Source organism: Salmo salar, chromosome ssa19 (assembly GCF_905237065.1).
Source record: "Salmo salar chromosome ssa19, Ssal_v3.1, whole genome shotgun sequence".
NCBI classification, from domain to species: domain Eukaryota; kingdom Metazoa; phylum Chordata; class Actinopteri; order Salmoniformes; family Salmonidae; genus Salmo; species Salmo salar.
This window is the reverse complement of record NC_059460.1, coordinates 39769732-39797331: the sequence shown is the minus strand read 5'-3', so window position 1 is coordinate 39797331 and position 27600 is coordinate 39769732. Positions and strand designations below refer to the sequence as shown.

Genomic DNA, 27600 nt, shown 5'->3' with positions numbered 1-27600 from the left:
AAGTTAAAGGCCTTACTCACTTCTCCTGCGGAGAGCGTAATAACACAGTCGTCTGGAACAGCTGATGCTCTCATGCATGTTTCAGTGTTACTTACCTCAAAGCGAGCATAGAAGTTATTTAGCTCATCTGGTAGGCTTGTGTCACTGGGCAGCTCTTGGCTGTGCTTCCCTTTGTAGTCTGTAATAGTTTGCAAGCCCTGCCACATCCGACGAGCGTCGGAGCCGGTGTAGTACGATTCGATCTTAGTCCTGTATTGACGCTTTGCCTGTTGATGGTTCGTCGGAGGGCATAGCAGGATTTCTTATAAGCTTCCGGGTTAGAGTCCCACTCCTTGAAAGCGGCAACTCTACCCTTCAGCTCAGTGTGAATGTTGCCTATAATCCATAGCTTCTGGTTGGGGTATGTACGTACAGCCACTCTGGGGACGACGTCCTCGATACAGTTATTGATAAAGCCAGTGGCTGATGTGGTGCACTCCTCAATGCCATCGGAAGAATCCCAGAACATATTCCAGTCAAGTTCCCGGACATTTCTGGGGGGAATGGCCCTAGACCTCACCCTCCGATCCAACAGGTCCCAGATGTGCTCTATGGGATTGAGATCCGGGCTCTTCGCTGGCCATGGCAGAACACTGACATTCCTGTCTTGCAGGAAATCACGCACAGAACGAGCAGTATGGCTGGCGACATTGTCATGCTGGAGGGTCATGTCAGGATGAGCCTGCAGGAAGGGTACCACATGAAGGAGGAGGATGTCTTCCCTGTAACGCACAGCATTGAGATTGCCTGCAATGACAACAAACTCAGTCCGATGATGCTGTGACACATCGCCCCAGACCATGACCTCCAAATCGATCCCGCTCCAGAGTACAGGCCTCGGTGTAACGCTCATTCCTTCGATGATAAACGCGAATCCGACCATCACCCTTAGTGAGACAAAACCGCAACTCGTCAGAGAAGAGCACTTTTTGCCAGTCCTGTCTGGTCCAGCGACAGTGGGTTTGTGCCCATAGGCAACATGTTTGCCGGTGATGTCTGGTGAGGACCTGCCTTACAACAGGCCTACAAGCCCTTAGTCCAGCCTCTCTCAGCCTATTGCAGACAGTCTGAGCGCTGATGGAGGGATTGTGCGTTCCTGTTGAAACTCGGGCAGTTCTTGTTGCCATCCTGTACCTGTCCTGTGTGATGTTCAGATGTACCGATCCTGTGCAGGTGTTGTTGCATGTGGTCTGCCACTGCGAGGATGATCAGCTGTCCGTCCTGTCTCCCTGTAGTGCTGTCTTAGGTTTCTCACAGTACGGACATTGCAATTTATTGCCCTCGCCACATCTGCAGTCCTCATGCCTCCTTGCAGCATGCCTAAGGCACGTTCATGCAGATGAGCAGGGACCCTGGGCATCTTTCTTTTTGTGTTTTTCAGAGTCAGTAGAAAGGCCTCTTTAGTGTCCTACGTTTTCATAACTGTGACCTTAATTGTCTACCGTCTGTAAGCTGTTAATGTCTTAATGACCGTTCCACAGGTGCATGTTCATTAATTGTTTATGTTTCATTGAACAGGCATGGGAAACAGTGTTTAAACCCTTTACAATGAATATCTGTGAAGTTATTTGGATTTTTACGAATTATCTTTGAAAGACAGGGTCCTGAAAAAGGGAAAAAAAGTTCCAACCTCGCTCTGTGGTTGTATGTAGACAGCTAGGAAAAATACAGATGAAAACTCTCTGGGTAAATAGTGTGGTCTACAGCTTATCAGAAGATACTCAACCTCAGGCGAGCAAAACTTTGAGACTTCCTTAGATATCGTGCACCAGCTGTTGTTTACATAAATGCCTTGGCCACCGCCCCGTGTCTTACCAGAGTGTAACGGGCGTCGTAAGGATTGGACCAAGGTGCAGCAGGAACGTGTATACTCATCTTCTTTATTTATTTAAAAGAAGGAAAAACAAAAGAAACACGTATACAAAAACAACAAACGACACGAAACAGTCCTGTCAGGTGCACAGACACAAAACAGGAGACAACTACCCACAAATACTTATTTCCCTCATTAAAATGCAAATCAATTTGTAACATTTTTGACATGCGTTTTTCTGGATTGTTTTGTTGTTATTCTGTCTCTCACTGTTCAAATAAACCTACCATTAAAATTATAGACTGATCCTTTCTTTGTCAGTGGGCAAACGTACAAAATCAGCAGGGGATCAAATACTTTTTCCCCCACTGTACGTGCTTTCAGTTCGTCCCATTTATTTTCTAGCGATTGAACGTTAGCTAGCAGAACGAAGGGCAAGGGCAGATTAGCCACTCGTCGCCTGGTCCTCACAAGGCACCCTGATCTTTTGCCTCGAAATCTCAGTTTCCTTCTTCAGCGAATCACGGGGATCGGGGCCTGGTCGGGTGTCAACAGTATATCCCTCGATGTCCGACTCATTGAAGAGAAACTCTTCATCCAGTTTGAGATGAGCAATCCCAGTTCTGATGTTAAGAAAATATTTTCGGTCATAAGAGACGGTAGCAGCAACATTATGTACAAAACGAGTTACGAACAATGCGAGAAAACAAACAAAATAGCATGATTGGTTGAGAGCCAATTAGACGGCAGCCCTACCCATTGGCGCCATCACGTGTGTGCATGCGTAGTCATACCTGAAAGTGGAAGATCCCAGCATAGTCCTCTTGGAAGGACTGACCATGAGGGACCACTCGGTGGAGTAGCCTCTCATTGAGGGTTAGAGAGGCTATGGCTGCTAGGAGCCAGCAATCACCTGATGGAGGGAGGGAGAGTGAGAGGGGAGAAAGAGACGGGAGTGAGAGAGAGGGGAGAAAGAGGGGAGAAAGAGAGGGGAGTGAGAGAGAGGGAGGGACAGAGAGAGGGGAGAAAGAGGGGGAGGGAGGGTAAGACAGATAGACAGAGAGAGAGATTGTTGCAATCATTTAAATTGAATGTCCAGCAGGTGGAGTGTGTACAAGGGTGTGCTTGTGTATGGATGTCAGCCAGGGCCCACCCAGCTCTGGTCCAGGGCCCACCCAGCTCTGGTCCAGGGCGTTAGTATGGCATTAGTCCCTCTAGGAAGAAAGCTGCACTAACAACCAAGTACTACCGTTACTACCTACTATTACCTACTGTCCTGCCCCATAGTCCAACTCTGTTCTATGGAAGAGAATTTTCCACATTCACTTGAACATGTGAAAGGGGAAATTGTTTGGCGCTTGATTTATTGAGCCAGCTACCACTGTACAGCACTTTACTTTAATGGAGGCAAATTCGACAGGCCTCACAATGATGACTGAGGTCTTGTAAAAGCATGTTGTAAATATGGATGGAAGCAAGGCAAAGATCTGGATGAGATATTATATGGCTGTGATGGGTGGCACTATCACTGATAGGAGAGGGGGAGAAGACGGCACTATCACTGAGATGAGAGGGGGAGAAGATGGCACTATCACTGAGAGGAGAGGGGGAGAAGACGGCACTATCACTGACAGGAGAAGGTGAGAAGACGGCACTATCACTGAAAGGAGAAGGGGAGAAGACGGCACTATCACTGAGAGGAGAGGGGGAGAAGATGGCACTATCACTGGTAGGGGGAGAAGACGGCACTATCACAGACAGGAGAGTGTGAGAAGACGCCACTATCACTGACAGGAGAGGGTGAGAAGACGGCACTATCACTGACAGGAGAAGGGGAGAAGACGACACTATTACTGATAGGCGAGGGGGAGAAGACGGCACTGTCACTGAGAGGAGAGGGGGAGAAGACGGCACTATCGCTGATAGGAGAGGGGGAGAAGACGGCACTATCGCCGATAGGAGGAGAAGACGGCACTATTACTGAGAGGAGGGAAGACGGCACTATCACTGAGAGGAGAGGGGGAGAAGACGGCCCTATCACTGAGAGGAGAGGGGGAGAAGATGGCACTATCACTGAGAGGAGAGGGGGCGAAGACAGAACTATCACAGAGGAGAGGGGGAGAAGATGGCACTATTACGGAGAGGAGAGGGGGAGAAGACGGCACAGTCACTGAGAGGAGAGGGGAGAAGATGGCACTATTACTGATAGGAGAGGGGGCGAAGACGACACTATTACTGATAGGAGAGGGGGAGAAGACGGCACTATCACTGAGAGGAGAAGAGGAGAAGATGGCACTATTACGGAGAGGAGAGGGGGAGAAATCGTCACTGTCACTGAGAGGAGAGAGGGAGAAGACGGCACTGTCACTGAGAGGAGAGGGGGAGAAGACGGCACTATTACTGATAGGAGAGGGTGAGAAGATGACACTATTACTGATATGAGAGGGGGAGAAGATGGCACTATTACTGATAGGAGGGGGGCGAAGACGACACTATTACTGATAGGAGAGGGTGAGAAGACGACACTATTACTGATATGAGAGGGGGAGAAGACGGCACTATCACTGAGAGGGGGAGAAGACGGCACTATCACTCAGAGGAGGAGAAGACGGCACTATCACTGAGAGGAGGAGAAGACGGCACTATCACTGAGAGGAGGAGAAGACGGCCCTATCACTGAGAGGAGAGGGGGAGAAGATGGCACTATCACTGAGAGGAGAGGGGGCGAAGACAGAACTATCACAGAGGAGAGGGGGAGAAGATGGCACTATTACGGAGAGGAGAGGGGGAGAAGACGGCACAGTCACTGAGAGGAGAGGGGAGAAGATGGCACTATTACTGATAGGAGAGGGGGCGAAGACGACACTATTACTGATAGGAGAGGGGGAGAAGACGGCACTATCACTGAGAGGAGAATAGGAGAAGATGGCACTATTACGGAGAGGAGAGGGGGAGAAATCGTCACTGTCACTGAGAGGAGAGAGGGAGAAGACGGCACTGTCACTGAGAGGAGAGGGGGAGAAGACGGCACTATTACTGATAGGAGGGGGGCGAAGATGACACTATTACTGATAGGAGAGGGTGAGAAGACGACACTATTACTGATATGAGAGGAGGAGAAGACGGAACTATCAATGAGAGGAGGAGAAGATGGCACTATCAATGAGAGGAGAGGGGGAGAGACGGCACTATCCCTGAGAGGAGAGGGGGAGAAGACGACACTATTACTGAGAGGAGAGGGGGAGAAGACAACACTAAAACAGAGAGGAGAGGGGGAGAAGACGGCACTATCCCTGAGAGGAGAGGGGGAGAAGACGGCACTATCACTGAGAAGAGAGGGGGAGAAGACGGCACTAGCACTGAGAGGAGAGGGGGAGAAGACGGCAATATCACTGAGAGGAGAGGGTGAGAAGACGGCACTATCACAGAGTAAAGGGGGAGAAGACGACACTATCACTGAGAGGAGAGGGTGAGAAGACGACACTATCACTGAGAGGAGAGGGGGAGAAGACGGCACTATCACTGAGAGGAAGGGGGAGAAGACGGCACTATCAATTAGAGGAGAGGGGGAGAAGACGGCACCATCACTGAGAGGAGAGGGGGAGAAGACGACACTATCACTGAGAGGAGAGGGGAGAAGACGGCACTAAAACAGAGAGGAGAGGGGGAGAAGACGGCACTATCACTGAGAGGAGAGGGGGAGAGATGGCACTATCCCTGAGAGGAGAGGGGGAGAAGATGACACTATTACTGAGAGGAGAGGGGGAGAAGACGGCACTATCACAGAGAAGAGGGGGAGAAGACGACACTATCACTGAGAAGAGAGGGGGAGAAGATGGCACTATCCCTGAGAGGAGAGGGGGAGAAGACGGCACTATCACTGGGAGGAGAGGATTAGAAGACGGCACTATCACTGAGAAGAGAGGGGGAGAAGACGGCACTAGCACTGAGAGGAGAGGGGGAGAAGACGGCAATATCACTGAGAGGAGAGGGTGAGAAGACGGCACTATCACAGAGTAAAGGGGGAGAAGACGACACTATCACTGAGAGGAGAGGGGGAAAAGACGACACTATCACTGAGAGGAGAGGGGGAGAAGACAGCACTATCACTGAGAGGAAAGGGGGAGAAGACGGCACTATCACTTAGAGGAGAGGGGGAGAAGACGGCACCATCACTGAGAGGAGGAGAAGACGGCACTATCACTGAGAGGAGGAGAAGACGGCACTATAACTGAGAGGAGGAGAAGACGGCACTATAACTGAGAGGAGAGGGGGAGAGATGGCACTATCCCTGAGAGGACAGGGGGAGAAGATGACACTATTACTGAGAGGAGAGGGGGAGAAGACAACACTATAACTGAGAGGAGAGGGGGAGAAGACGACACTATTACTGAGAGGAGAGGGGGAGAAGACGACACTATTACTGAGAGGAGAGGGGGAGAAGACGACACTATCACTGAGAGGAGAGGGGGAGAAGACCGCACTATACCTGAGAGGAGAGGGAGAGAAGACGGCACTATCACTGACAGGAGAGGGGGAGAAGACGGCACTATCACTGGGAGGAGAGGATTAGAAGACGGCACTATCACTGAGAAGAGAGGGGGAGAAGACGGCACTTTCACTGAGAGGGGGAGAAGACGGCACTATTACAGAGAGGAGAGGGGGAGAAGACGACACTATCACTGAGAGGAGAGGGGGAGAAGACAGCACTATCACTGAGAGGAGAGGGGGAGAAGACGGCACTATCACAGAGGAGAGGGGGAGAAGACGACACTATCACTGAGAAGAGAGGGCGAGAAGATGGCACTATCCCTGAGAGGAGAGGGGGAGAAGACGGCACTATAAGTGGGAGGAGAGGATTAGAAGACGGCACTATCACTGAGAAGAGAGGGGGAGAAGACGGCACTATTACTGAGAGGAGGGAAGACGGCACTATCACTGAGAGGAGAGGGGGAGAAGACGGCCCTATCACTGAGAGGAGAGGGGGAGAAGATGGCACTATCACTGAGAGGAGAGGGGGCGAAGACAGAACTATCACAGAGGAGAGGGGGAGAAGATGGCACTATTACGGAGAGGAGAGGGGGAGAAGACGGCACAGTCACTGAGAGGAGAGGGGAGAAGATGGCACTATTACTGATAGGAGAGGGGGCGAAGACGACACTATTACTGATAGGAGAGGGGAGAAGACGGCACTATCACTGAGAGGAGAATAGGAGAAGATGGCACTATTACGGAGAGGAGAGGGGGAGAAATCGTCACTGTCACTGAGAGGAGAGAGGGAGAAGACGGCACTGTCACTGAGAGGAGAGGGGGAGAAGACGGCACTATTACTGATAGGAGAGGGTGAGAAGATGACACTATTACTGATATGAGAGGGGAGAAGATGGCACTATTACTGATAGGAGGGGGGCGAAGACGACACTATTACTGATAGGAGAGGGTGAGAAGACGACACTATTACTGATATGAGAGGGGGAGAAGACGGCACTATCACTGAGAGGGGGGAGAAGACGGCACTATCACTCAGAGGAGGAGAAGACGGCACTATCACTGAGAGGAGGAGAAGACGGCACTATCACTGAGAGGAGGAGACACCGGCACTATCACTGAGAGGAGGAGAAGACGGCACTATCACTGAGAGGAGAGGGGGAGAGACGGCACTATCCCTGAGAGGAGAGGGGGAGTAGATGACACTATTACTGAGAGGAGAGGGGGAGAAGACAACACTAAAACTGAGAGGAGAGGGGGAGAAGACGACACTATTACTGAGAGGAGAGGGGGAGAAAACGACACTATCACTGAGAGGAGAGGGGGAGAAGACGACACTATTACTGAGAGGAGAGGGGAAGAAGACGACAATATCACTGAGAGGAGAGGGGGAGAAGACGGCACTATCCCTGAGAGGAGAATAGGAGAAGATGGCACTATTACGGAGAGGAGAGGGGGAGAAATCGTCACTGTCACTGAGAGGAGAGAGGGAGAAGACGGCACTGTCACTGAGAGGAGAGGGGGAGAAGATGGCACTATTACTGATAGGAGAGGGGGCGAAGACGGCACTATTACTGATATGAGAGGGTGAGAAGATGACACTATTACTGATATGAGAGGGGGAGAAGACGGCACTATCAATGAGAGGAGGAGAAGATGGCACTATCAATGAGAGGAGAGGGGGAGAGACGGCACTATCCCTGAGAGGAGAGGGGGAGAAGACGACACTATTACTGAGAGGAGAGGGGGAGAAGACAACACTAAAACAGAGAGGAGAGGGGGAGAAGACGGCACTATCCCTGAGAGGAGAGGGGAGAAGACGGCACTATCACTGAGAGGAGAGGGGGAGAAGACGACACTATTACTGAGAGGAGAGGGGGAGAAGACGGCACTATCACAGAGGAGAGGGGGAGAAGACGACACTATCACTGAGAAGAGAGGGGGAGAAGATGGCACTATCCCTGAGAGGAGAGGGGGAGAAGACGGCACTATCACTGGGAGGAGAGGATTAGAAGACGGCACTATCACTGAGAAGAGAGGGGGAGAAGACGGCACTAGCACTGAGAGGAGAGGGGGAGAAGACGGCAATATCACTGAGAGGAGAGGGTGAGAAGACGGCACTATCACAGAGTAAAGGGGGAGAAGACGACACTATCACTGAGAGGAGAGGGGGAAAAGACGACACTATCACTGAGAGGAGAGGGGGAGAAGACAGCACTATCACTGAGAGGAAAGGGGGAGAAGACGGCACTATCACTTAGAGGAGAGGGGGAGAAGACGGCACCATCACTGAGAGGAGAGGGGGAGAAGACGAGACTATTACTGAGAGGAGAGGGGGAGAGGACGACACTATCACTGAGAGGAGGAGAAGACGGCACTATCACTGAGAGGAGGAGAAGACGGCACTATCACTGAGAGGAGGAGAAGACGGCACTATAACTGAGAGGAGGAGAAGACGGCACTATAACTGAGAGGAGAGGGGGAGAGATGGCACTATCCCTGAGAGGACAGGGGGAGAAGATGACACTATTACTGAGAGGAGAGGGGGAGAAGACAACACTATAACTGAGAGGAGAGGGGGAGAAGACGACACTATTACTGAGAGGAGAGGGGAGAAGACGACACTATTACTGAGAGGAGAGGGGGAGAAGACGACACTATCACTGAGAGGAGAGGGGGAGAAGACCGCACTATACCTGAGAGGAGAGGGAGAGAAGACGGCACTATCACTGAGAGGAGAGGGGGAGAAGACGACACTATTACTGAGAGGAGAAGGGGAGAAGACGGCACTATCACAGAGAAGAGGGGGAGAAGACGACACTATCACTGAGAGGAGGAGAAGACGGCACTATCACTGAGAGGAGAGGGGGAGAGACGGCACTATCCCTGAGAGGAGAGGGGGAGAAAATGACACTATTACTGAGAGTAGAGGGGGAAAAGACAACACTATAACTGAGAGGAGAGGGGAGAAGACAACACTATTACTGAGAGGAGAGGGGGAGAAGACGACACTATCACTGAGAGGAGAGGGGGAGAAGACGACACTATCCCTGAGAGGAGAGGGGGAGAAGACGGCACTATCACTGACAGGAGAGGGGGAGAAGACGGCACTATCACTGGGAGGAGAGGATTAGAAGACGGCACTATCACTGAGAAGAGAGGGGGAGAAGACGGCACTTTCACTGAGAGGGGGAGAAGACGGCACTATTACAGAGAGGAGAGGGGAGAAGACGACACTATCACTGAGAGGAGAGGGGGAGAAGACAGCACTATCACTGAGAGGAGAGGGGGAGAAGACGGCACTATCACAGAGGAGAGGGGGAGAAGACGACACTATCACTGAGAAGAGAGGGGGAGAAGATGGCACTATCCCTGAGAGGAGAGGGGGAGAAGACGGCACTATAAGTGGGAGGAGAGGATTAGAAGACGGCACTATCACTGAGAAGAGAGGGGGAGAAGACGGCACTATTACTGAGAGGAGGGAAGACGGCACTATCACTGAGAGGAGAGGGGGAGAAGACGGCCCTATCACTGAGAGGAGAGGGGGAGAAGATGGCACTATCACTGAGAGGAGAGGGGGCGAAGACAGAACTATCACAGAGGAGAGGGGGAGAAGATGGCACTATTACGGAGAGGAGAGGGGGAGAAGACGGCACAGTCACTGAGAGGAGAGGGGAGAAGATGGCACTATTACTGATAGGAGAGGGGGCGAAGACGACACTATTACTGATAGGAGAGGGGGAGAAGACGGCACTATCACTGAGAGGAGAATAGGAGAAGATGGCACTATTACGGAGAGGAGAGGGGAGAAATCGTCACTGTCACTGAGAGGAGAGAGGGAGAAGACGGCACTGTCACTGAGAGGAGAGGGGGAGAAGACGGCACTATTACTGATAGGAGAGGGTGAGAAGATGACACTATTACTGATATGAGAGGGGGAGAAGATGGCACTATTACTGATAGGAGGGGGGCGAAGACGACACTATTACTGATAGGAGAGGGTGAGAAGACGACACTATTACTGATATGAGAGGGGGAGAAGACGGCACTATCACTGAGAGGGGGAGAAGACGGCACTATCACTCAGAGGAGGAGAAGACGGCACTATCACTGAGAGGAGGAGAAGACGGCACTATCACTGAGAGGAGGAGAAGACGGCACTATCACTGAGAGGAGGAGAAGACGGCACTATCACTGAGAGGAGAGGGGGAGAGACGGCACTATCCCTGAGAGGAGAGGGGGAGTAGATGACACTATTACTGAGAGGAGAGGGGGAGAAGACAACACTAAAACTGAGAGGAGAGGGGGAGAAGACGACACTATTACTGAGAGGAGAGGGGGAGAAAACGACACTATCACTGAGAGGAGAGGGGGAGAAGACGACACTATTACTGAGAGGAGAGGGGAAGAAGACGACAATATCACTGAGAGGAGAGGGGGAGAAGACGGCACTATCCCTGAGAGGAGAATAGGAGAAGATGGCACTATTACGGAGAGGAGAGGGGGAGAAATCGTCACTGTCACTGAGAGGAGAGAGGGAGAAGACGGCACTGTCACTGAGAGGAGAGGGGGAGAAGATGGCACTATTACTGATAGGAGAGGGGGCGAAGACGGCACTATTACTGATATGAGAGGGTGAGAAGATGACACTATTACTGATATGAGAGGGGGAGAAGACGGCACTATTACTGATATGAGAGGGGGAGAAGACGGCACTATTACTGATAGGAGGGGGGCGAAGATGACACTATTACTGATAGGAGAGGGTGAGAAGACGACACTATTACTGATATGAGAGGAGGAGAAGACGGAACTATCAATGAGAGGAGGAGAAGATGGCACTATCAATGAGAGGAGAGGGGGAGAGACGGCACTATCCCTGAGAGGAGAGGGGGAGAAGACGACACTATTACTGAGAGGAGAGGGGGAGAAGACAACACTAAAACAGAGAGGAGAGGGGGAGAAGACGGCACTATCCCTGAGAGGAGAGGGGGAGAAGACGGCACTATCACTGAGAGGAGAGGGGGAGAAGACGGCACTATAACTGAGAGGAGAGGGGGAGAAGACGGCACTATCACAGAGGAGAGGGGGAGAAGACGACACTATCACTGAGAAGAGAGGGGGAGAAGATGGCACTATCCCTGAGAGGAGAGGGGGAGAAGACGGCACTATCACTGGGAGGAGAGGATTAGAAGACGGCACTATCACTGAGAAGAGAGGGGGAGAAGACGGCACTAGCACTGAGAGGAGAGGGGAGAAGACGGCAATATCACTGAGAGGAGAGGGTGAGAAGACGGCACTATCACAGAGTAAAGGGGGAGAAGACGACACTATCACTGAGAGGAGAGGGGGAAAAGACGACACTATCACTGAGAGGAGAGGGGGAGAAGACAGCACTATCACTGAGAGGAAAGGGGGAGAAGACGGCACTATCACTTAGAGGAGAGGGGGAGAAGACGGCACTATCACTTAGAGGAGAGGGGGAGAAGACGGCACCATCACTGAGAGGAGAGGGGGAGAAGACGACACTATTACTGAGAGGAGAGGGGGAGAGGACGACACTATCACTGAGAGGAGGAGAAGACGGCACTATCACTGAGAGGAGGAGAAGACGGCACTATAACTGAGAGGAGGAGAAGACGACACTATTACTGAGAGGAGAAGGGGAGAAGACGGCACTATCACAGAGAAGAGGGGGAGAAGACGGCACTATCACTGACAGGAGAGGGGGAGAAGACGGCACTATCACTGGGAGGAGAGGATTAGAAGACGGCACTATCACTGAGAAGAGAGGGGGAGAAGACGGCACTATCACTGAGAGGGGGAGAAGACGGCACTATTACAGAGAGGAGAGGGGGAGAAGACGACACTATCACTGAGAGGAGAGGGGGAGAAGACAGCACTATCACTGAGAGGAGAGGGGAGAAGACGGCACTATCACAGAGGAGAGGGGGAGAAGACGACACTATCACTGAGAAGAGAGGGGGAGAAGATGGCACTATCCCTGAGAGGAGAGGGGGAGAAGACGGCACTATAAGTGGGAGGAGAGGATTAGAAGACGGCACTATCACTGAGAAGAGAGGGGGAGAAGACGGCACTAGCACTGAGAGGAGGAGAAGACGGCACTATCACTGAGAGGAGGAGAAGATGGCACTATCACTGAGAGGAGAGGGGGAGAGACGGCACTATCCCTGAGAGGAGAGGGGGAGTAGATGACACTATTACTGAGAGGAGAGGGGGAGAAGACAACACTAAAACTGAGAGGAGAGGGGGATAAGACGACACTATTACTGAGAGGAGAGGGGGAGAAAACGACACTATCACTGAGAGGAGAGGGGGAGAAGACGACACTATTACTGAGAGGAGAGGGGAAGAAGACGACAATATCACTGAGAGGAGAGGGGGAGAAGACGGCACTATCCCTGAGAGGAGAATAGGAGAAGATGGCACTATTACGGAGAGGAGAGGGGGAGAAATCGTCACTGTCACTGAGAGGAGAGAGGGAGAAGACGGCACTGTCACTGAGAGGAGAGGGGGGAGAAGATGGCACTATTACTGATAGGAGAGGGGGCGAAGACGGCACTATTACTGATATGAGAGGGTGAGAAGATGACACTATTACTGATATGAGAGGGGGAGAAGACGGCACTATTACTGATAGGAGGGGGGCGAAGATGACACTATTACTGATAGGAGAGGGTGAGAAGACGACACTATTACTGATATGAGAGGGGGAGAAGGCGGCACTATCACTGAGAGGGGGGAGAAGACGGCACTATCACTGAGAGGAGGAGAAGACGGCACTATCACTGAGAGGAGGAGAAGACGGCACTATCAATGAGAGGAGAGGGGGAGAGACGGCACTATCCCTGAGAGGAGAGGGGGAGAAGACGACACTATTACTGAGAGGAGAGGGGGAGAAGACAACACTAAAACTGAGAGGAGAGGGGGAGAAGACGACACTATTACTGAGAGGAGAGGGGGAGAAATCGTCACTGTCACTGAGAGGAGAGAGGGAGAAGACGGCACTGTCACTGAGAGGAGAGGGGGAGAAGATGGCACTATTACTGATAGGAGAGGGGGCGAAGACGGCACTATTACTGATATGAGAGGGTGAGAAGATGACACTATTACTGATATGAGAGGGGGAGAAGACGGCACTATTACTGATAGGAGGGGGGCGAAGATGACACTATTACTGATAGGAGAGGGTGAGAAGACGACACTATTACTGATATGAGAGGGGGAGAAGGCGGCACTATCACTGAGAGGGGGAGAAGACGGCACTATCACTGAGAGGAGGAGAAGACGGCACTATCACTGAGAGGAGGAGAAGACGGCACTATCAATGAGAGGAGAGGGGGAGAGACGGCACTATCCCTGAGAGGAGAGGGGGAGAAGACGACACTATTACTGAGAGGAGAGGGGGAGAAGACAACACTAAAACTGAGAGGAGAGGGGGAGAAGACGACACTATTACTGAGAGGAGAGGGGGAGAAATCGTCACTGTCACTGAGAGGAGAGAGGGAGAAGACGGCACTGTCACTGAGAGGAGAGGGGGAGAAGATGGCACTATTACTGATAGGAGAGGGGGCGAAGACGGCACTATTACTGATATGAGAGGGTGAGAAGACGACACTATTACTGATATGAGAGGGTGAGAAGATGACACTATTACTGATATGAGAGGGGGAGAAGACGACACTATTACTGATAGGAGGGGGGCGAAGATGACACTATTACTGATAGGAAAGGGTGAGAAGACGACACTATTACTGAGAGGAGAGGGGGAGAAGACGGCACTATCACAGAGGAGAGGGGGAGAAGACGACACTATCACTGAGAAGAGAGGGGGAGAAGATGGCACTATCCCTGAGAGGAGAGGGGGAGAAGACGGCACTATCACTGGGAGGAGAGGATTAGAAGACGGCACTATCACTGAGAAGAGAGGGGGAGAAGACGGCACTAGCACTGAGAGGAGAGGGGGAGAAGACGGCAATATCACTGAGAGGAGAGGGTGAGAAGACGGCACTATCACAGAGTAAAGGGGGAGAAGACGACACTATCACTGAGAGGAGAGGGGGAAAAGACGACACTATCACTGAGAGGAGAGGGGGAGAAGACGGCACTATCACTGAGAGGAAAGGGGGAGAAGACGGCACTATCACTGAGAGGAGAGGGGGAGAAGACGGCACCATCACTGAGAGGAGAGGGGGAGAAGACGACACTATTACTGAGAGGAGAGGGGGAGAGGACGACACTATCACTGAGAGGAGGAGAAGACGGCACTATCACTGAGAGGGGGAGAAGACGGCACTATCACTGAGAGGTGGAGAAGACGGCACTATCACTGAGAAGAGAGGGGGAGAAGACGGCACTATCACTGAGAGGGGGAGAAGACGGCACTATTACAGAGAGGAGAGGGGGAGAAGACGACACTATCACTGAGAGGAGAGGGGGAGAAGACAGCACTATCACTGAGAGGAGAGGGGGAGAAGACGGCACTATCACAGAGGAGAGGGGGAGAAGACGACACTATCACTGAGAAGAGAGGGGGAGAAGATGGCACTATCCCTGAGAGGAGAGGGGGAGAAGACGGCACTATAAGTGGGAGGAAAGGATTAGAAGACGGCACTATCACTGAGAAGAGATGGGGAGAAGACGGCACTAGCACTGAGAGGAGGAGAAGACGGCACTATCACTGAGAGGAGGAGAAGACGGCACTATCACTGAGAGGAGAGGGGGAGAGACGGCACTATCCCTGAGAGGAGAGGGGGAGTAGATGACACTATTACTGAGAGGAGAGGGGGAGAAGACAACACTAAAACTGAGAGGAGAGGGGGAGAAGACGACACTATTACTGAGAGGAGAGGGGGAGGAAACGACACTATCACTGAGAGGAGAGGGGGAGAAGACGACACTATTACTGAGAGGAGAGGGGAAGAAGACGACAATATCACTGAGAGGAGAGGGGGAGAAGACGGCACTATCCCTGAGAGGAGAATAGGAGAAGATGGCACTATTACGGAGAGGAGAGGGGGAGAAATCGTCACTGTCACTGAGAGGAGAGAGGGAGAAGACGGCACTGTCACTGAGAGGAGAGGGGGAGAAGATGGCACTATTACTGATAGGAGAGGGGGCGAAGACGGCACTATTACTGATATGAGAGGGTGAGAAGACGACACTATTACTGATATGAGAGGGGAGAAGACGGCACTATTACTGATAGGAGGGGGGGCGAAAATGACACTATTACTGATAGGAGAGGGTGAGAAGACGACACTATTACTGATATGAGAGGGGGAGAAGGCGGCACTATCACTGAGAGGGGGAGAAGACGGCACTATCACTGAGAGGAGGAGAAGACGGCACTATCACTGAGAGGAGGAGAAGACGGCACTATCAATGAGAGGAGAGGGGGAGAGACGGCACTATCCCTGAGAGGAGAGGGGGAGAAGACGACACTATTACTGAGAGGAGAGGGGGAGAAGACAACACTAAAACTGAGAGGAGAGGGGGAGAAGACGACACTATTACTGAGAGGAGAGGGGGAGAAGACGACACTATTACTGAGAGGAGAGGGGGAGAAGATGACACTATCACTGAGAGGAGAGGGGGAGAAGACGGCACTATCCCTGAGAGGAGAGGGGGAGAAGACGGCACTATCACTGAGAGGAGAGGGGAGAAGACGACACTATTACTGAGAGGAGAGGGGGAGAAGACGGCACTATCACAGAGGAGAGGGGGAGAAGACGACACTATCACTGAGAAGAGAGGGGGAGAAGATGGCACTATCCCTGAGAGGAGAGGGGGAGAAGACGGCACTATCACTGGGAGGAGAGGGGGAGTAGATGACACTATTACTGAGAGGAGAGGGGGAGAAGACAACACTAAAACTGAGAGGAGAGGGGGAGAAGACGACACTATAACTGAGAGGAGAGGGGGAGAACACGACACTATCACTGAGAGGAGAGGGGGAGAAGACGACACTATTACTGAGAGGAGAGGGGAAGAAGACGACAATATCACTGAGAGGAGAGGGGGAGAAGACGGCACTATCCCTGAGAGGAGAATAGGAGAAGATGGCACTATTACGGAGAGGAGAGGGGGAGAAATCGTCACTGTCACTGAGAGGAGAGAGGGAGAAGACGGCACTGTCACTGAGAGGAGAGGGGGAGAAGATGGCACTATTACTGATAGGAGAGGGGGCGAAGACGGCACTATTACTGATATGAGAGGGTGAGAAGATGACACTATTACTGATATGAGAGGGGGAGAAGACGGCACTATTACTGATAGGAGGGGGGGCGAAGATGACACTATTACTGATAGGAGAGGGTGAGAAGACGACACTATTACTGATATGAGAGGGGGAGAAGGCGGCACTATCACTGAGAGGGGGAGAAGACGGCACTATCACTGAGAGGAGGAGAAGACGGCACTATCACTGAGAGGAGGAGAAGACGGCACTATCAATGAGAGGAGAGGGGGAGAGACGGCACTATCCCTGAGAGGAGAGGGGGAGAAGACGACACTATTACTGAGAGGAGAGGGGGAGAAGACAACACTAAAACTGAGAGGAGAGGGGGAGAAGACGACACTATTACTGAGAGGAGAGGGGGAGAAGACGACACTATTACTGAGAGGAGAGGGGGAGAAGATGACACTATCACTGAGAGGAGAGGGGGAGAAGACGGCACTATCCCTGAGAGGAGAGGGGGAGAAGACGGCACTATCACTGAGAGGAGAGGGGGAGAAGACGACACTATTACTGAGAGGAGAGGGGGAGAAGACGGCACTATCACAGAGGAGAGGGGGAGAAGACGACACTATCACTGAGAAGAGAGGGGGAGAAGATGGCACTATCCCTGAGAGGAGAGGGGGAGAAGACGGCACTATCACTGGGAGGAGAGGATTAGAAGACGGCACTATCACTGAGAAGAGAGGGGGAGAAGACGGCACTAGCACTGAGAGGAGAGGGTGAGAAGACGGCACTATCACAGAGTAAAGGGGGAGAAGACGACACTATCACTGAGAGGAGAGGGGGAGAAGACAACACTATAACTGAGAGGAGAGGGGGAGAAGACGACACTATTACTGAGAGGAGAGGGGGAGAAGACGACACTATTACTGAGAGGAGAGGGGGAGAAGACGACACTATCACTGAGAGGATAGGGGGAGAAGACAGCACTATACCTGAGAGGAGAGGGAGAGAAGACGGCACTATCACTGAGAGGAGAGGGGGAGAAGACGACACTATTACTGAGAGGAGGAGAAGACGGCACTATCACTGAGAGGAGAGGGGGAGAAGACGACACTATTACTGAGAGGAGAGGGGGAGAAGACGGCACTATCACAGAGAAGAGGGGGAGAAGACGACACTATCACTGAGAGGAGGAGAAGACGGCACTATCACTGAGAGGAGGAGAAGACGGCACTATCACTGAGAGGAGAGGGGGAGAGACGGCACTATCCCTGAGAGGAGAGGGGGAGAAAATGACACTATTACTGAGAGTAGAGGGGGAAAAGACAACACTATAACTGAGAGGAGAGGGGGAGAAGACGACACTATTACTGAGAGGAGAGGGGGAGAAGACGACACTATCACTGAGAGGAGAGGGGGAGAAGACGACACTATCCCTGAGAGGAGAGGGGGAGAAGACGGCACTATCACTGACAGGAGAGGGGGAGAAGACGGCACTATCACTGGGAGGAGAGGATTAGAAGACGGCACTATCACTGAGAAGAGAGGGGGAGAAGACGGCACTATCACTGAGAGGGGGAGAAGACGGCACTATTACAGAGAGGAGAGGGGGAGAAGACGACACTATCACTGAGAGGAGAGGGGGAGAAGACAGCACTATCACTGAGAGGAGAGGGGGAGAAGACGGCACTATCACAGAGGAGAGGGGGAGAAGACGACACTATCACTGAGAAGAGAGGGGGAGAAGATGGCACTATCCCTGAGAGGAGGGGGGAGAAGACGGCACTATAAGTGGGAGGAGAGGATTAGAAGACGGCACTATCACTGAGAAGAGAGGGGGAGAAGACGGCACTAGCACTGAGAGGAGGAGAAGACGGCACTATCACTGAGAGGAGGAGAAGACGGCACTATCACTGAGAGGAGAGGGGGAGAGACGGCACTATCCCTGAGAGGAGAGGGGGAGTAGATGACACTATTACTGAGAGGAGAGGGGGAGAAGACAACACTAAAACTGAGAGGAGAGGGGGAGAAGACGACACTATTACTGAGAGGAGAGGGGGAGAAAACGACACTATCACTGAGAGGAGAGGGGGAGAAGACGACACTATTACTGAGAGGAGAGGGGAAGAAGACGACAATATCACTGAGAGGAGAGGGGGAGAAGACGGCACTATCCCTGAGAGGAGAATAGGAGAAGATGGCACTAATACGGAGAGGAGAGGGGGAGAAATCGTCACTGTCACTGAGAGGAGAGAGGGAGAAGACGGCACTGTCACTGAGAGGAGAGGGGGAGAAGATGGCACTATTACTGATAGGAGAGGGGGCGAAGACGGCACTATTACTGATAGGAGAGGGTGAGAAGATGACACTATTACTGATATGAGAGGGGGAGAAGACGGCACTATTACTGATAGGAGGGGGGCGAAGATGACACTATTACTGATAGGAGAGGGTGAGAAGACGACACTATTACTGATATGAGAGGGGGAGAAGGCGGCACTATCACTGAGAGGGGGAGAAGACGGCACTATCACTGAGAGGAGGAGAAGACGGCACTATCACTGAGAGGAGGAGAAGACGGCACTATCAATGAGAGGAGAGGGGGAGAGACGGCACTATCCCTGAGAGGAGAGGGGGAGAAGACGACACTATTACTGAGAGGAGAGGGGGAGAAGACAACACTAAAACTGAGAGGAGAGGGGGTGAAGACGACACTATTACTGAGAGGAGAGGGGGAGAAGACGACACTATTACTGAGAGGAGAGGGGGAGAAGATGACACTATCACTGAGAGGAGAGGGGGAGAAGACGGCACTATCACTGGGAGGAGAGGATTAGAAGACGGCACTATCACTGAGAAGAGAGGGGGAGAAGACGGCACTATCACTGGGAGGAGAGGATTAGAAGACGGCACTATCACTGAGAAGAGAGGGGGAGAAGACGGCACTATCACTGAGAGGGGGAGAAGACGGCACTATCACTGAGAGGGGGAGAAGACGGCACTATTACAGAGAGGAGAGGGGGAGAAGACGACACTATCACTGAGAGGAGAGGGGGAGAAGACAGCACTATCACTGAGAGGAGAGGGGGAGAAGACGGCACTATCACAGAGGAGAGGGGGAGAAGACGACACTATCACTGAGAAGAGAGGGGGAGAAGATGGCACTATCCCTGAGAGGAGAGGGGGAGAAGACGGCACTATAAGTGGGAGGAGAGGATTAGAAGACGGCACTATCACTGAGAAGAGAGGGGGAGAAGACGGCACTAGCACTGAGAGGAGGAGAAGACGGCACTATCACTGAGAGGAGGAGAAGACGGCACTATCACTGAGAGGAGAGGGGGAGAGACGGCACTATCCCTGAGAGGAGAGGGGGAGTAGATGACACTATTACTGAGAGGAGAGGGGGAGAAGACAACACTAAAACTGAGAGGAGAGGGGGAGAAGACGACACTATTACTGAGAGGAGAGGGGGAGAAGACGGCACTATACCTGAGAGGAGAATAGGAGAAGATGGCACTATTACGGAGAGGAGAGGGGGAGAAATCGTCACTGTCACTGAGAGGAGAGAGGGAGAAGACGGCACTGTCACTGAGAGGAGAGGGGGAGAAGATGGCACTATTACTGATAGGAGAGGGGGCGAAGACGGCACTATTACTGATATGAGAGGGTGAGAAGATGACACTATTACTGATATGAGAGGGGGAGAAGACGGCACTATTACTGATAGGAGGGGGGCGAAGACGACACTATTACTGATAGGAGAGGGTGAGAAGACGACACTATTACTGATATGAGAGGGGGAGAAGGCGGCACTATCACTGAGAGGGGGAGAAGACGGCACTATCACTGAGAGGAGGAGAAGACGGCACTATCACTGAGAGGAGGAGAAGACGGCACTATCAATGAGAGGAGAGGGGGAGAGACGGCACTATCCCTGAGAGGAGAGGGGGAGAAGACGACACTATTACTGAGAGGAGAGGGGGAGAAGACAACACTAAAACTGAGAGGAGAGGGGGAGAAGACGACACTATTACTGAGAGGAGAGGGGGAGAAGACGACACTATTACTGAGAGGAGAGGGGGGAGAAGATGACACTATCACTGAGAGGAGAGGGGGAGAAGACGGCACTATCACTGAGAGGAGAGGGGGAGAAGACGGCACTATCACTGAGAGGAGAGGGGAGAAGACGACACTATTACTGAGAGGAGAGGGGGAGAAGACGGCACTATCACAGAGGAGAGGGGGAGAAGACGACACTATCACTGAGAAGAGAGGGGGAGAAGATGGCACTATCCCTGAGAGGAGAGGGGGAGAAGACGGCACTATCACTGGGAGGAGAGGATTAGAAGACGGCACTATCACTGAGAAGAGAGGGGGAGAAGACGGCACTAGCACTGAGAGGAGAGGGGGAGAAGACGGCAATATCACTGAGAGGAGAGGGTGAGAAGACGACACTATTACTGAGAGGAGAAGGGGAGAAGACGGCACTATCACAGAGAAGAGGGGGAGAAGACGACACTATCACTGAGAGGAGGAGAAGACGGCACTATCACTGAGAGGAGGAGAAGACGGCACTATCACTGAGAGGAGAGGGGGAGTAGATGACACTATTACTGAGAGGAGAGGGGGAGAAGACAACACTAAAACTGAGAGGAGAGGGGGAGAAGACGACACTATTACTGAGAGGAGAGGGGGGAGAAAACGACACTATCACTGAGAGGAGAGGGGGAGAAGACGACACTATTACTGAGAGGAGAGGGGAAGAAGACGACAATATCACTGAGAGGAGAGGGGGAGAAGACGGCACTATCCCTGAGAGGAGAATAGGAGAAGATGGCACTATTACGGAGAGGAGAGGGGGAGAAATCGTCACTGTCACTGAGAGGAGAGAGGGAGAAGACGGCACTGTCACTGAGAGGAGAGGGGGAGAAGATGGCACTATTACTGATAGGAGAGGGGGCGAAGACGGCACTATTACTGATATGAGAGGGTGAGAAGATGACACTATTACTGATATGAGAGGGGGAGAAGACGGCACTATTACTGATAGGAGGGGGCGAAGATGACACTATTACTGATAGGAGAGGGTGAGAAGACGACACTATTACTGATATGAGAGGGGGAGAAGGTGGCACTATCACTGAGAGGGGGAGAAGACGGCACTATCACTGAGAGGAGGAGAAGACGGCACTATCACTGAGAGGAGGAGAAGACGGCACTATCAATGAGAGGAGAGGGGAAGAGACGGCACTATCCCTGAGAGGAGAGGGGGAGAAGACGACACTATTACTGAGAGGAGAGGGGGAGAAGACGACACTAAAACTGAGAGGAGAGGGGGAGAAGACGACACTATTACTGAGAGGAGAGGGGAGAAGACGACACTATTACTGAGAGGAGAGGGGGAGAAGACGACACTATCACTGAGAGGAGAGGGGGAGAAGACGGCACTATCACTGAGAGGAGAGGGGGAGAAGACGACACTATTACTGAGAGGAGAGGGGGAGAAGACGGCACTATCACTGAGAAGAGAGGGGGAGAAGATGGCACTATCCCTGAGAGGAGAGGGGGAGAATACGGCACTATCACTGGGAGGAGAGGATTAGAAGACGGCACTATCACTGAGAAGAGAGGGGGAGAAGACGGCACTAGCACTGAGAGGAGAGGGGGAGAAGACGGCAATATCACTGAGAGGAGAGGGTGAGAAGACGGCACTATCACAGAGTAAAGGGGGAGAAGACGACACTATCACTGAGAGGAGAGGGGGAAAAGACGACACTATCACTGAGAGGAGAGGGGGAGAAGACAGCACTATCACTGAGAGGAAAGGGGGAGAAGACGGCACTATCACTGAGAGGAGAGGGGGAGAAGACGGCACCATCACTGAGAGGAGAGGGGGAGAAGACGACACTATTACTGAGAGGAGAGGGGGAGAGGACGACACTATCACTGAGAGGAGGAGAAGACGGCACTATCACTGAGAGGAGGAGAAGACGGCACTATAACTGAGAGGAGGAGAAGACGGCACTATAACTGAGAGGAGAGGGGGAGAGATGGCACTATCCCTGAGAGGACAGGGGGAGAAGATGACACTATTACTGAGAGGAGAGGGGGAGAAGACAACACTATAACTGAGAGGAGAGGGGAGAAGACGACACTAAGAAGGGAGCGACACTATACTGAGAGGAGAGGGGGAGAAGACGACACTATCACTGAGAGGAGAGGGGGAGAAGACAGCACTATACCTGAGAGGAGAGGGAGAGAAGACGGCACTATCACTGAGAGGAGAGGGGGAGAAGACGACACTATTACTGAGAGGAGAAGGGGAGAAGACGGCACTATCACAGAGAAGAGGGGGAGAAGACGACACTATCACTGAGAGGAGGAGAAGACGGCACTATCACTGAGAGGAGGAGAAGACGGCACTATCACTGAGAGGAGAGGGGGAGAGACGGCACTATCCCTGAGAGGAGAGGGGGAGAAAATGACACTATTACTGAGAGTAGAGGGGGAAAAGACAACACTATAACTGAGAGGAGAGGGGGAGAAGACGACACTATTACTGAGAGGAGAGGGGGAGAAGACGGCACTATCACTGAGAGGAGAGGGGGAGAAGACGACACTATCCCTGAGAGGAGAGGGGGAGAAGACGGCACTATCCCTGACAGGAGAGGGGGAGAAGACGGCACTATCACTGGGAGGAGAGGATTAGAAGACGGCACTATCACTGAGAAGAGAGGGGGAGAAGACGGCACTATCACTGAGAGGGGGAGAAGACGGCACTATTACAGAGAGGAGAGGGGGAGAAGACGACACTATCACTGAGAGGAGAGGGGGAGAAGACAGCACTATCACTGAGAGGAGAGGGGGAGAAGACGGCACTATCACAGAGGAGAGGGGGAGAAGACGACACTATCACTGAGAAGAGAGGGGGAGAAGATGGCACTATCCCTGAGAGGAGAGGGGGAGAAGACGGCACTATAAGTGGGAGGAAAGGATTAGAAGACGGCACTATCACTGAGAAGAGAGGGGGAGAAGACGGCACTAGCACTGAGAGGAGAGGGGGAGAAGACGACACTATCACTGAGAGGAGAGGGGGAGAAGACAGCACTATCACTGAGAGGAAAGGGGGAGAAGACAGCACTATCACTGAGAGGAGAGGGGGAGAAGACGTCACTATCACTGAGAGGAGAGGGGGAGAAGACGACACTATTACTGAGAGGAGAGGGGGAGAGGACGACACTATCACTGAGAGGAGGAGAAGACGGCACTATCACTGAGAGGAGGAGAAGACGGCACTATGACTGAGAGGAGAGGGGGAGAGGACGACACTATCACTGAGAGGAGGAGAAGACGGCACTATCACTGAGAGGAGGAGAAGATGGCACTATCACTGAGAGGAGGAGAAGACGGCAATATCACTGAGAGGAGAGGGGGAGAGACGGCACTATCCCTGAGAGGAGAGGGGGAGAAGACGGCACTAGCACTGAGAGGAGGAGAAGACGGCACTATCACTGAGAGGAGGAGAAGACAGCACTATCACTGAGAGGAGGAGAAGACAGCACTATCCCTGAGAGGAGAGGGGGAGTAGATGACACTATTACTGAGAGGAGAGGGGGAGAAGACAACACTAAAACTGAGAGGAGAGGGGGAGAAGACGACACTATTACTGAGAGGAGAGGGGGAGAAAACGACACTATCACTGAGAGGAGAGGGGGAGAAGACGACACTATTACTGAGAGGAGAGGGGAAGAAGACGACAATATCACTGAGAGGAGAGGGGGAGAAGACGGCACTATCCCTGAGAGGAGAATAGGAGAAGATGGCACTATTACGGAGAGGAGAGGGGGAGAAATCGTCACTGTCACTGAGAGGAGAGAGGGAGAAGACGGCACTGTCACTGAGAGGAGAGGGGGAGAAGATGGCACTATTACTGATAGGAGAGGGGGCGAAGACGGCACTATTACTGATATGAGAGGGTGAGAAGATGACACTATTACTGATATGAGAGGGGGAGAAGACGGCACTATTACTGATAGGAGGGGGCGAAGATGACACTATTACTGATAGGAGAGGGTGAGAAGACGACACTATTACTGATATGAGAGGGGGAGAAGGTGGCACTATCACTGAGAGGGGGAGAAGACGGCACTATCACTGAGAGGAGGAGAAGACGGCACTATCACTGAGAGGAGGAGAAGACGGCACTATCAATGAGAGGAGAGGGGAAGAGACGGCACTATCCCTGAGAGGAGAGGGGGAGAAGACGACACTATTACTGAGAGGAGAGGGGGAGAAGACGACACTAAAACTGAGAGGAGAGGGGGAGAAGACGACACTATTACTGAGAGGAGAGGGGAGAAGACGACACTATTACTGAGAGGAGAGGGGGAGAAGACGACACTATCACTGAGAGGAGAGGGGGAGAAGACGGCACTATCACTGAGAGGAGAGGGGGAGAAGACGACACTATTACTGAGAGGAGAGGGGAGAAGACGGCACTATCACTGAGAAGAGAGGGGGAGAAGATGGCACTATCCCTGAGAGGAGAGGGGGAGAATACGGCACTATCACTGGGAGGAGAGGATTAGAAGACGGCACTATCACTGAGAAGAGAGGGGGAGAAGACGGCACTAGCACTGAGAGGAGAGGGGGAGAAGACGGCAATATCACTGAGAGGAGAGGGTGAGAAGACGGCACTATCACAGAGTAAAGGGGGAGAAGACGACACTATCACTGAGAAGAGAGGGGGAAAAGACGACACTATCACTGAGAGGAGAGGGGGAGAAGACAGCACTATCACTGAGAGGAAAGGGGGAGAAGACGGCACTATCACTGAGAGGAGAGGGGGAGAAGACGGCACCATCACTGAGAGGAGAGGGGGAGAAGACGACACTATTACTGAGAGGAGAGGGGGAGAGGACGACACTATCACTGAGAGGAGGAGAAGACGGCACTATCACTGAGAGGAGGAGAAGACGGCACTATAACTGAGAGGAGGAGAAGACGGCACTATAACTGAGAGGAGAGGGGGAGAGATGGCACTATCCCTGAGAGGACAGGGGGAGAAGATGACACTATTACTGAGAGGAGAGGGGGAGAAGACAACACTATAACTGAGAGGAGAGGGGGAGAAGACGACACTATTACTGAGAGGAGAGGGGGAGAAGACGACACTATTACTGAGAGGAGAGGGGGAGAAGACGACACTATCACTGAGAGGAGAGGGGGAGAAGACAGCACTATACCTGAGAGGAGAGGGAGAGAAGACGGCACTATCACTGAGAGGAGAGGGGGAGAAGACGACACTATTACTGAGAGGAGAAGGGGAGAAGACGGCACTATCACAGAGAAGAGGGGGAGAAGACGACACTATCACTGAGAGGAGGAGAAGACGGCACTATCACTGAGAGGAGGAGAAGACGGCACTATCACTGAGAGGAGAGGGGGAGAGACGGCACTATCCCTGAGAGGAGAGGGGGAGAAAATGAAACTATTACTGAGAGTAGAGGGGGAAAAGACAACACTATAACTGAGAGGAGAGGGGGAGAAGACGACACTATTACTGAGAGGAGAGGGGGAGAAGACGACACTATCACTGAGAGGAGAGGGGGAGAAGACGACACTATCCCTGAGAGGAGAGGGGGAGAAGACGGCACTATCCCTGACAGGAGAGGGGGAGAAGACGGCACTATCACTGGGAGGAGAGGATTAGAAGACGGCACTATCACTGAGAAGAGAGGGGGAGAAGACGGCACTATCACTGAGAGGGGGAGAAGACGGCACTATTACAGAGAGGGGGAGAAGATGGCACTATTACAGAGAGGAGAGGGGGAGAAGACGACACTATCACTGAGAGGAGAGGGGGAGAAGACAGCACTATCACTGAGAGGAGAGGGGGAGAAGACGGCACTATCACAGAGGAGAGGGGGAGAAGACGACACTATCACTGAGAAGAGAGGGGGAGAAGATGGCACTATCCCTGAGAGGAGAGGGGGAGAAGACGGCACTATAAGTGGGAGGAAAGGATTAGAAGACGGCACTATCACTGAGAAGAGAGGGGGAGAAGACGGCACTAGCACTGAGAGGAGAGGGGGAGAAGACGACACTATCACTGAGAGGAGAGGGGGAGAAGACAGCACTATCACTGAGAGGAAAGGGGGAGAAGACAGCACTATCACTGAGAGGAGAGGGGGAGAAGACGTCACTATCACTGAGAGGAGAGGGGGAGAAGACGACACTATTACTGAGAGGAGAGGGGGAGAGGACGACACTATCACTGAGAGGAGGAGAAGACGGCACTATCACTGAGAGGAGGAGAAGACGGCACTATGACTGAGAGGAGAGGGGGAGAGGACGACACTATCACTGAGAGGAGGAGAAGACGGCACTATCACTGAGAGGAGGAGAAGATGGCACTATCACTGAGAGGAGGAGAAGACGGCAATATCACTGAGAGGAGAGGGGGAGAGACGGCACTATCCCTGAGAGGAGAGGGGAGAAGATGACACTATTACTGAGAGGAGAGGGGGAGAAGACAACACTATAACTGAGAGGAGAGGGGGAGAAGACGACACTATCACTGAGAGGAGAGGGGGAGAAGACGGCACTATCCCTGAGAGGAGAGGGGGAGAAGACGGCACTATCCCTGAGAGGAGAGGGGGAGAGACGGCACTATCCCTGAGAGGAGAGGGGGAGAAGATGACACTATTACTGAGAGGAGAGGGGGAGAAGACAGCACTATCACTGAGAGGAGAGGGGGAGAAGACAGCACTATCTCTGAGAGGAGAGGGGGAGAAGACAGCACTATCAGTGAGAGGAGAGGGGGAGAAGACGGCACCATCACTGACAGGAGAGGGGGAGAAGACGACACTATCACTGAGAGGAGAGGGGGAGAAGACGGCACTATCACTGAGAGGAGAGAAGACAGCACTATCACTGAGAGGAGAGGGGGAGTGACGGCACTATCACTGAGAGGAGAGGGGGAGAAGACGGCACCATCACTGAGAGGAGAGGGGGAGAAGACGTCACTATCACTGAGAGGAGAGGGGGAGAAGAC

The 27600-nt window shown here is 52.5% G+C and overlaps 1 protein-coding gene across 2 annotated transcripts in view; it reads right to left on the bottom strand.

Annotated features, from left to right (window-relative positions):
- Nucleotides 1-27600, bottom strand: part of LOC106592837 (calpain-1 catalytic subunit) — a 156125-nt gene that overhangs the window by 109238 nt on the left and 19287 nt on the right. For both annotated transcript variants that reach the window (XM_045702298.1, XM_045702299.1), the window contains one exon: nt 2647-2765. In XM_045702298.1, the coding sequence (XP_045558254.1) occupies nt 2647-2765 (119 nt within the window). The remainder of the gene's footprint in view (nt 1-2646; nt 2766-27600) is intronic.